Here is an 11,601-nt window from a genome sequence, read left to right as displayed (position 1 = left end):
GTTTTACACAAAAACTACAGTCCAAGCGAAGAGAAATTTTTTATTTAGCACTAATATTTAATGAGCCAACTGTCTACATTAGCCAGTTAGCCTGTGTCAAAGAAAGAGCATGCCAATAACCCTCATCTATGTTTAGGCGGAGAAGAGGGTCTTCAAAAAAATTTTTATTAATGGTCACAATTATGAAATCTTCAAGGAACATGCATTTTTGTGTGCCGAATCCAAATTTGTCATTTACTTTTATGTAACTTTCTGCTGAGAGCTTTCAAGAAATTTTGCTGCACGGAACTTGCTATAATGCATGCCAGTGTTTCTCTTGATATCAGGCTATGCAATAACGCTAAAATAAGGGTCACAGAAGTTGAGTTATAGGATTTGTAAGCTCAGAAACAGGAATACAAATTTTTCTTCCCATTTATGAAGTGGCAACTTCAAAACCCTTTAACTTGACTTCTATGGTAGGCAGGAAATTTTACCCTTATTGCATAGCCTGATGTCAAGAGAAGCCAGTCATGCATTATAGCAAGTTCTGTGCAGCAAAATTTCTTGAGAGCTCTCAGCAATAAGTTAAACAAAATATTGCAAAAGTGTACAAGGACTTGCTTCACATAAAATTAAATGACATGTTTGGAATCTGCACACAAAATTACATGTTCTTTGAAGATTCCATAAATGTGACTTCATTAAGCAAATTTTTTTCCAAGACCCTCTTCCCCCCTTAAAAATCAAGTGTGCTATTACCATTTCACATGCAAAGAAATTTGTAACAAAATTAAAGGTAAGGATATATCCAATTTCACATTTTTTATTAATCTTGTCAAATTTTTGTGGAGGTTCTAAGTTGCCACTGGAGATAGTATATTGCACTAACTCCAAGAACAGGAAGTAAGAAAATAAAAATAAAAATCTTTATTCTGATGAGTGAATAAATTACAAAAGCTTTTTCCATGGTCTTCGAGACAGAGAGGCATGTTTCTTTCATATAAGTTGTCGCTTGCTATCACCTTGCTTGGTTCAGTTGTCTTTTGCTATCAGGGTAGAGCAGGAAACCGACATCAGTTGTGGAAAAACTCTTCATGAGTGCTGGATCTCGGCGTTTTCTGCACTGTAAGTCAAAAGAGTAAAATATTGCAATTAAGTGCTAACAGCCAATAACTGGCTTAAAAAGTTATGCTTTTCTTTTCGATGCTGTTCTAAAAGCATTTAAAATACACAACATTCCTATGCCTGCACTTACTTTTACCTGTAAAAATACACAATTCAAATATTCTATCACTACAGCCTGAAAATGTGATAGCAGAGAAAAATGTCCCACGGCATAGAATGTATTGCTTCTTTTAGCTGTTTCAATACTTGAGAAATAGTAAATAATATTTTTAAAAACATATGGTCACAAGTATGCTCTATAATCCCAGCAAAGGGAATTTAATGGGTGTCCTTCAGATGGTCAGCCTGTCTTCATTCGATAATTTATTTAAACAGATTGTCATCCTGAAGTTTGAAGAACAACCAAAGGCAAAAGGCAGTCAAATACACATCTTTGAAAGACTCGTTGCTACGTTTTACCAAGAATTCATACCCATTACATAAAAGCAGACTGTACGATGACGTCCAGGAGAAAGACCTCGCCCACGCCGCTATAATATTGTCGGTACGGAAAAGCAGTATGTTCACTGTACATTCCAGTAATTTGTAATGAGCTACCTAATGAAATGTCTTCCTTAAATGCTAGAGGTAAATTGGAGCGGCCATACTGTACCTTGATCACTACAATAGCACACCTATGCTAATTTTCCTCAGGACTTTTTCTTACGTGACATCCTGTTTTTTTTTTTATTAATCTCGTGCTGAGTAAATCTGCTGCCTGGCACCACCACACAAGCCAACAAATAGCCTAGGCATGCTTGCATCTGTATATTAGTGCACTAGCACTAAAGCCCCCAATCTCAGATTTCGCCAATATATGTCTCTCCGAAGCCTCTGGCAGGTGGCAACCCGCCCATCGGGCAGTGGACAACCCGCCAGCAGGTTTTATGACCAACTATGCTAAACACTTTATGGCCGCGAGTGGGTTTCGCACCCGTGGTGGTGCAAACAGATCGGCTTCGCTGCCACAGCATTAAATCACTACATCTTCGCTGCGGCGAACATCCCGCGTGTTTAACTGCCAGTCTCTCGCACAGTGTTTTGGATGTCATCATCTTCCTCAACTTCCGTCCGTGCGCAATGAACTCATAACACGCCGCTGTCACATCCCCCTCTTAAATAGAGCCTCGAACTGAAACCAGAACTGAAGTGAAAACCGAAGTGAAACCGCACTTAATTCAAATTTGACCTAACCATGCTAAATCATCCGTCATTTTTTTTCTGACTACACTGAACAAAAACCGCTATTATTATTTTAGGATCCTGGTTTCATTACAAGAAACACTCGCATTTTTACACTTATGGTGAGCTAGTACTAGCGCTGTCTTTGAGAAACAAACTTTGCATTCCCCACATTATTTCAGCACTTACATTGCTCATAAAGCATTCATACCTCTGCACTGCACTAAGATGCATTAAAGACATATCACCTGCTAACACCCAGACACGAGTACAGGATGATGGTTGGAAAAAAAAAAAAAGAGTTCAGGAAAGGCCACTGCTCTGTGCTGAATGTCAATAAAGAACAATTTATTCTGAAATTGCCAAATGAGTAGCATATGCTTTGAATTTTGCTATTACAACAACAACAATTTCTTCAATTACATGGTTTCAAACATTCGCCAACCTCCTTGGACTTTGTAACATGAAATTCTTACTTGTTTTGAAGTGAAATCTCCACTGCCTTTAAGGAACTTCACATCAGAGTTTTGAACTTGCAGCTGGTAGAGATGGCACAGTTCTTCTGCATCAGTGTCGGTGCAGCAAAGCCAGTGAGCCAACACAGAGAGAGGAAACTTGCAGTTCTGGGAACTGAATGCCACTGCCATGACTTGAAATGCTGTCCTATGCAAATAAAGGTACAGCAGTCTTTCAAATATAGTGAAGTACAGAATACTATGCAAAAGCATGCCCTGTTGTCCACAGGTGGTGTTGAGATCAATCTCAGCACATAGCTAAATGCAAATAAAGGTACAGCAGTCTTTCAAATATAGTGAAGTACAGAATACTATGCAAAAGCATGCCCTGTTGTCCACAGGTGGTGTTGAGATCAATCTCAGCACATAGCTAAATTCTTCACTTGCCTTACCCGCGAATGAACCTTAGCGCAAGGATAACTAATGTCGATTGAAGTAGCTCTGCAGCTGGACATCATCTTACCTGGAATATGATTAAAAAGCAATATGCTGCTTCTAAATAAAGTTCGAGAACTTTGATTTCACTACAAGAATGTTACTTTTGTGAAACGTTCCTTTAATTCATATTTTCAATTTAGGTAAGTATTTCACTATATATAACATTTACCCGAGCATAACACTTGACAAAGCTCTAGTGGATCTTTGGCAACAACATGACGTGCTGGCCTTCAGGACATGCGAAGTGGTAATTTTTGTAGCACAGTGCAAGAGGTAAAAAATGATTTGCGCATTTGTTCATCAAAAGCATTTAATTCTGCTCAAGGTTAGACTGCTAGAGAGACAAACTTGGAGCACTTTAAGAGGCACTAAGGACAAATTGAAATTGATCTATTGTCGATAGATTACTGCATTCTAAAGACAAAAACGTGTCGCTGAAAACTGAGCTTTCATAAGGTAGGAAAAACTAAACAATGAAATGCAGATATTGCTGCTACCAGCTGTTTTCATAAGCAAACTGTGGTGACGTCAACACTTTTCTTTTTTTTTTTTCTTGTTGCAGATCTCCGAGGTTAAGTTTCACTGTCTCATTCGCTTTGAAAAAGTGATCACGGAGGCCTTTCTGCTGACGTCACAAGTTTAGTAACGCGACAAAAATTATGAATTCTTATGCCCAATTTTCGCAGCAAAAAATGCGTCTTTTACAGCCAAACAAACATCAACCTAGCCACAAAAAGACAAACAGTTGATTTTTACTCAAACCAAAAATTGGACAGAGCTGTCCTCAGTGTCCCCTCAACTTTGAAAGGCTATTAAGTTACCAATTATTCTCTTATCAAAAAACTGACGCCAACACTGCACTCAGTGTGCTCTGTAAATTTTATAGGTCTCAATGTGACACATGGGCTCTGAGCTGCACCGCAGAGGGCTCTGGATTAATTTAGACCACCAAGGATTCTTTAACATGTGCTAAGAGGGCACTAACATGTGCTAAGAGTGCACAGCACACGGGGGTTTTTGTAATTCGCCGCCGAAACTGAACCTGCGACCTTGGGATCAGTAGTAAAATAACAAAGCCACTGAGCCACCACAGCGGGCATTATAGGTGTGAATGTGTAAGAATCTTACTCTTAACTATCTTTTAAGCTAACTAACCACCTAAACCAATTATTGCACACTAAAGTCAGAGCAAAAGGCTAAATTTGTTTTAAATATGAATTTAGAGGGCAAACCCTTAGTATTTTCCGATGCCCGCTGTAGCCTCGCTAAAAATACAACATAATCCAGATAGGCCTCAAGGCGAAGAAAAAGAATTGACTGGGACAATTACGCAGCACACTGGAGTAACATTACGAGGTATAAAGACAATGATGCTGGAGCCAGGTGTCAAGCACATGTCCTTATGCTTAGCACCAGAGGAACAAGCCACCCTCACCGTTCAAGACAACAAAATACATCTCAACAATGCCAACCCCAAATAAAAGCACACATGCACGGCAACGAAGCCATGCTTCACCAGATATGCAAATGATGAAAAAAGAAAAAAATTACCTCTCGAAAATTAACCCATTTCCATTTTAGCATCGTTGCCTGCATAAACTTTCTTTATAAAGCTCACTGAAAGCGGCAATGAATATGTCCTCCACACTGCAGTCTTCTTAACACAGTTGCATAGCTGGGTAAATATGTGTAGCAGTCAGTCAGTTCAACAGGTTGGTCCCACAGTGCTGCTGCTGTGTGATAAGTAGCGTCCAGAAAAACAGCAGCACTGCCGAACTAGCCTAAGCCCCAGGTGCAAGTGGCTGTTTCTGATTAAGAGGAGACATGTTTGCCTCAGTGAGCACTTGCCTTCTGATAAGCTCCAAATGGGGGTGCAAAGTGCAAGCCAGAAGGAATGGGAGGGATCTATAACTTCTCAGTACCCTGATGAAATTTCCTCGCCTGTGCGCTAGACTCGTGTCAAGAGAAATCTTCACCAAGTTGTGCCTCCTGGAAGGAATGAAGACAAGCCAAAATAAGGCAGGGCCACCAAATTCACACCGTTTGAGGGCATGTGGGCACACTGTGCAGGGAGCAAAGAGGAGGCTTCATAGTGAAACTTTTAACACAAATATGTCAGCATCGCACTTTGGAGCAACCAAGTTGCTTAGGTAAATGAAATTTTTCCAATGAAACTGATTTCCTTGATTACGGGAATTCCTTGATTTCCTTGATTCGGAAAGAAAGTGCTGTTGAATTTAACCTGCACCCTTGAAATAAATCCGCTGCTACACATCAAAATCGACACTGTCAGCAACAGTACTGGAAACTTAAGCTGGACACACATAAGCAATGAGAATGTGATCCAGTTGCAAGGCCGTTCTGAGCCCTAAAGGCATAAATGACATACCACACTGTTCCTATAGGATTTTTTTCTCTCTTATAAAAATGTAATGCTAGTCTTGTTCATCATTTACTTTTTTTTTTTCAACTGATGTACTTTGGTCAAAAAAGCTTTTTCAAACTTCTCTCATCAAATAAGCATCAGATGAACAAAATGACAAGCTGACCTCGGTGAGTTAGTTTTTAAATACTGCGGTGGTAAACGATACTGAAGAGGACAAATGGGATATGCAGACAGAAACATATTTCATACTAAACGCAAATTAAGCCAGTCATCAAAGCTTCATTTAAAGTAAGGAAGCAGCTGCACAGGCGAAATTTTACTTTAAAAATTGTCTGCTCGTAATAAGCTGAAACACGGCGATTTAACAGATGCAAACAGCTATTAGTCAAAAGTTGCACAAATCTTGATACACTTGCTGAAATGTTGACACCAAGCCGCGAGTCCCACGTTGCTCTGGCAAATATTCACCTACCAACGCATACTTCTAGCAAATACCTTAGATTTTGGTATAAAAGAAGCCCATCGCTCTGTTTTGGCACTGAGAATTTCAGCACTAAAAATGCTTTTATAAGACAATGAAAGTATTTCCAAACTCACAGCAAAATATTTTTAACAAGTTTGCAGACTGTACTTATTTCGATAAATGATTCACAACTTTGGTTTAAAGACAACAAAAACAAATTTGTATGCACATAAGTCATGATAACTAGGTATATTTGCAGCATTACATGTGCATTTCTTTCTGCTCATTTTACAGCATTGAATTAGTGTGCTCACACAATGTTCACTAAATGTGTACTGCTTGTAGCTGGCTTGCCGATTAGTTTTAACACTGCTGAGCATTTTTCATCATGGTATTTGTGGAAATTTAGAAAGATGAGCATGCATATACCATGGTCACACCTATGGCAATGTAGCATACTGAATGGTGCCCATCTAACTGAAATTGCTGCTGCGATAAATGAAAAAAGGCCGCGTGACCTCTAGTTTCACCTCACTTCCTTAGGAAGGGTCATCGCATGGGATAAAGCCTCGTATGATCCCACGTTGTGGAGTATATAGATGGCTTCCATTTCTGGTCTGTTCGCACACTGTTCCAGAGCACAATATTGGTACTGAACCAGCAGACGTTTTAGACACTCTTGCAGGTGCTGACCGTTGATGTGAGGGTCAAAGGCACTGATGTCTTCTTCAAAGCACCTATGTGCAAACAAGAGGAGCACAAAAAAGCAAGTCTTGAACATGGTTAGCTTCTTTTCCTTCTTGGCTTGTGTAGACACATGACTTTTTGGTCGCACTAAGGCAAAGTTTATGGTAGCAATTTCTGCTTCCTGTCTTCTAAGAAACGGGAAAATACAGGACATAGCTGAGCCCCCGCTTCATGTCCAATAAAGAGACCCACTGCGCACTCCCCTCCACTCTTTTTGTGCATGCCTATCTACAGACAGGCCTAGGAGTAACAGCCCAGTGAGCTCCCAAATCCATACCTGCATGCTGTCCCCATCACCAAGCAGTACTTTCAAGCCACTACTGCAAGCCTTTATATTGTACATGCATGACTAATCATGGGGCAGTGGACTTTAAAAGCAAACTCACCCTGACAATACCCAATATGAATTTCAAGATATTTGGAGCTGTGTTTTACACCATTTTATCTTATTGTATCGGATGTAAGCTTTTATCGTGCACTTAGTGATGACAACAATAATTCCACTTCTGACATTACCTGAAGGCAGCATACACGTAGAAACGCACTGCACACTCGAGAATTTCAATGCAGTCACTCCCATTAAGATCCTGGATGGTCATGTCCTGACGTACAGACCACAGCCTGTCCCAGACAAAGTGGTAAGTGTCAGTCCAGCTGTCACCATTGCATGATGGGGCAATCCTGCATTAAGAAATAACCACACTGTTACACTAAAGATGCTTGCATTCCAGTGACCATCCATTAATTTTTAGGTATATTATTTAGGGTTCCTTTCACTTTGCAGTTTCATTTATAAGAAATGGCACCATGGAGCAAATATTTAGTTTTCTACTACAGTGTACTTTCAATTCAAAGTCGAAAGGGACATAAAATTATGCAGAGTTAAATTAACAGGAACCTTTTTAATGCACTTCATGTTTACAGGACCAAAGCTTCACTTCGAATAAACCGGATGTTCGAATTAATTGAGCTTGATTTAATTAGAGTCAGTATTATTACAAAATTAACTACGCAACTACAGCTTTTAGAAAACATCTGTTTATCTACAAAGCTGGCAAGCACTGAATAAAATTTGCTTACGTGCGCATTAAGTATGCTGTGGTCTTGAGCAAGACATGCGAAGGCCTGAGTTCATCGGGGCTGGCCTGCCTGTGTCCAGCTGCTGACCTTGAAAATTGCTTGATAGCCTTGTTTCTGTCAGCCTTGGGCCTACAGTTGACAGTGCACATGGGCTGAATTAGATTCACTTTATTTTAGTACTGTTTAAAAGCAGGGAATATCAATCTCATTAAATATCACTAGCTCTTGTGCTTACTGCATTTCAAATATAAAGTGCTAAGTTGTTAAAGCCAGGCTACAAAGTCAGCCAGCATGCCTGACAAACCAGACAAGCATTCTCTCAAGAATAATTAAGTTTTGCTTAATAGCAAGGAAATTATTTTTTGACATATATGCCCTTATGGGAGGCTAAATAACAACTGAAGTTCTAACCAAAACCAAGTTCTTTCCTACCATCAAATGAAGCTCACTTCAGGACTCTAGCAAAAGAAGCAGTGCTAAGAGGCGTGTGAATAAGTTTAGCAAAAGTGTGCAGCACTGCAGCTATATGTTTTTTTTTTACCTGTGTCAACACCTGGCAAGCATAAAATTTTTCCTGATAGTTTTGCAAATACTTTGCTATACATTATATGCCTCAGCACAACTTTACGTTCAGTTCAGCCACCTTGTTAACACATTGCTACTTCAGACAATGATCTGCTGCTGCAAGACTGAATGCAGTGTGTGGGGAAGGGTGCTATAGTCTGGGCTATTTGGTAAATTACGGTCGGCAAACAGTTTAAGCAGGCAAAACAGGAGCTACACAAAATGAGATGGCAACCAGGTGCTCTATTCTTCACTGTGGCAGTATGCAGTGACAGAAAAGACTGACGCATGCAATAGAAAAGAAATGCAGAACAGGGAGTTGTGATACATAAAGAATGGGTTAAGGAAAATTTCAGGGCAGAGTGGCCATAGGTGGCACAAGACAAGGCAGTCGGAGGTTGCTCGGAGAGGACTTTGCTCTACAGAGGCCTTCAACTCGACTGCTGCTGCTCATATATAACAGCTGAACTGCATATATACGTGCAGACTATAGCTTGAATTTCAGTTAATGACAGACTCTACGTGATGCAAGCATTAATCTTTATCCACTTCTCCCCCCCCCCCCCCCACACACACACACACACACACACACTCGTGTGATATCTACTATATTTTGCAATTGTTCTGGGTTCAATGTAGTTTGTCTGGAAATATTGTTACTTCTTCGCAGGTGAGGCGCAAAAGAATGAATACAAAGTGCAAGAAATAAACCGAAGTATCATTGAACCTGGCTCTGACTACGATAATAACACTTGTGTTAAATGAACCAAGTCCAAAAAGAACGCAAAGAATGTGCAAAGATAACAGGAAAGCAGATCTGATGCACAGGCTTGCATCAAGAGCTGTGTGTTAAAACCTTCAGAGATGAGGCTGTTCACGATATACATGTCGCCGCCAGTGTCGCTACCGCGTTCTGGTTCTTCACTCTGCTGCAGACGAAATGATACAGGCTGTTTCATGCTGTCAACGCAGTAAGCGATCGCGGGCAGTCACAGGTTCACCGATGCACAAAGCAAAACAACACTACACACCCCGGCCACAATCGCGCTGCTCGAAGCTTCAAAGTGAGATTTAATATGTCGTACCGGACATCATTTTCAGTGCCTTGAAGGACCTCGAATGGGTGTAGAAGCCGTTCCTTTTCACGCCTGAAATAGAGCATTTTCCGTAAACGCAAACATACGCGCACATCACTGTGAACTCTATAGTGATGACCAATGCAACGCAACGCAACGCAACGTGCGCAAACTGCAAGCTTACCACTGACGTTCTCGAGGTGGGCACATATCTTGGCACGTTCCTACGAGAGGACTTGTCCGTAGCGGGGTATTGCCCGTGTCTCCGCATTCTATTTCACGTCTGTATCCCCGCCGCGCCCGCATTTTCTTACGCTCAAGAAACGGCTGCGACTGCAACGGTCAGTGCAGCCATCGCTTCCTACTCTGCAGCACTGAAGCCTTCGTTACTATACGCTGAACGGCAAGACGAAAACCTTTCAGTGAGTCTCAAAAGCACTAAGCACGAAAGCCTGTCTACTTCAAGGCTATTCAGTGTCAAAATGGTCAAAACATTCTCGTGCACCACAGCAAAAAAAGTTGAAGTAGCCTGGAAGCAAAACCGAAACTGCCGAGCCCATCGTTCGTTACAGCGATTGCAGCGGCCTCCTTTTTGTCGCGAGGATAAGAATGCGTAAGAGGCGTTCATTACGTAGTGGCGTCTCCCTTTACGCGACCAAAACAAATGGTGGTGTCGATGCGTATTTGCGAAATGCTTTTTTTTTTAATCTCTGCGCAATTGTTTTAGTTCTCATATTTGCCGGCAGAGAACCTTTGCAGCGCGCGCTTTTCAAGTAAGGACGAGTGTGTAGCTTCTGGGTCAAAGCAAATACGTGCTCCACACATTTTTTACTTGTTCAATCGAGATAAGCCGCCGGAGCGCCTGCAACTCTTCGATCAATCCCAGAGGGAGAACGCGCTGCTCATCTCGGACCCGGAGGCTCAATTCCGGTCCACGAGAAGGGCCGAAGAGGTCGCCGGATGGCATCGTCGCCGGTCGGCCACATGGCGTCTGGCATAGGAAGAGGACAGAAGAGGCCCACATGAGGCTCACGTGAACACGGGACGACCGCCTTTTTCGTGAGATCTGTCACTCTCCCAGGCGTGTAGCAAGCTCCTTGGTCAAAGAAGTCCAGGACTGAATTGATTTTTCGTATCTTTTGCGTATTTTGCACCCGTGTTTTGTGCATTCCATCACTTTGTACGAAATTTATATGGATGGAATTCCGTATTTAATGAAGTCCCGGAGACCAAGAGGCCAGCAAAGCAATTACTTTCCATTTAGCGCCACCCCATTACGCTGTCCAGCCTTGGAAGGCCAAGTGTGCTCCAAGGCTGGCTGTGGAAGGTCAAGTCCAGGTGAGGTACTTCACGTTAACTTCGCGAGTCGTAAAGCAGTTTGGGAACACCGCCCTGCTCTTATCCACCATGACTGGCTGTGGGCCATAAATGGTAATCTGGAGATTGTATCCAGTGCAACGGACATCTTGGCAATCCCAGAGCTGGCAAGTTTTGGGGACATGGTTTCCTTGCAAACCTTTTCCTTTTGTGCTGTAGTTCTACTTGCCCAGTACCACATAAGAGGGCAAGGAGGCGTAGTGGCGGCCTAGGGTCGTCACTCGGTTTACGGTGTTGCACTAAAGGCCTAGTCTTCCAGCTTCTTGCTTACAGCCTTCCCAGCCTGCCACCCCCTCCACCCTTTTTCTTGTTCGGCATGTTCAGAGTTATCAACCGTAAATTAAGGTAGCTGCAGCTTAGAGGGAATCATGTGCACCAACAGAATCAATGCAATGCCAGACAAAGCCTTGTACTTTAGTTGCATTCATTGTAAATCATAGCTCTCAGTAATCCTCCATGCATTTCTGCATGCATAAAATATTCTGTAGATGAGCACATTTTTGATAAAGCTGAGCAGTGAGATGAACGTATATTAAGCTGCCTTAAATATGAATTTGTAAGGATTAAACAAGCCTGTCAGACACACCAGAATAAGGCACATTGACTGCAACCCACACATTATACCTC

The 11,601-nt window shown here is 41.7% G+C and overlaps 1 protein-coding gene across 1 annotated transcript; it reads right to left on the bottom strand.

The window, feature by feature from the left end:
* Positions 1 to 894: 894 nt before the first annotated feature.
* On the bottom strand, positions 895 to 10,248 carry LOC144136722 (SAC3 domain-containing protein 1). The gene is made up of 8 exons (XM_077669287.1): positions 9,782 to 10,248; positions 9,607 to 9,669; positions 7,958 to 8,086; positions 7,394 to 7,558; positions 6,661 to 6,867; positions 5,130 to 5,270; positions 2,805 to 2,991; positions 895 to 1,105 (listed from the first exon to the last, which is right to left on the bottom strand). Exons 1-8 carry the CDS (start codon positions 9,901 to 9,903, stop codon positions 1,001 to 1,003), a joined length of 1,119 nt encoding a protein of 372 aa, XP_077525413.1. The 5' UTR covers positions 9,904 to 10,248; the 3' UTR covers positions 895 to 1,000.
* Positions 10,249 to 11,601: the final 1,353 nt, after the last annotated feature.

This window comes from Amblyomma americanum, chromosome 6, assembly GCF_052857255.1.
Source record: "Amblyomma americanum isolate KBUSLIRL-KWMA chromosome 6, ASM5285725v1, whole genome shotgun sequence".
Taxonomy (NCBI): domain Eukaryota; kingdom Metazoa; phylum Arthropoda; class Arachnida; order Ixodida; family Ixodidae; genus Amblyomma; species Amblyomma americanum.
This window is presented reverse-complemented; position numbering and strand designations above follow the sequence as displayed.

What these genes read in the sequence shown, in the direction of transcription:
- LOC144136722 (XM_077669287.1), bottom strand. Translation starts at nt 9,903, where the DNA reads ATGCGGGCGCGGCGGGGATACAGACGTGAAATAGAATGCGGAGACACG. An exon ending in TACGTGTATGCTGCCTTCAG is followed by an intron (nt 6,868 to 7,393) that starts GTAATGTCAGAA and finishes GTTTGCACATAG; the next exon opens with GTGCTTTGAAGAAGACATCA. An exon ending in ACCCTTCCTAAGGAAGTGAG is followed by an intron (nt 5,271 to 6,660) that starts GTGAAACTAGAG and finishes CATTCCTTCCAG; the next exon opens with GAGGCACAACTTGGTGAAGA.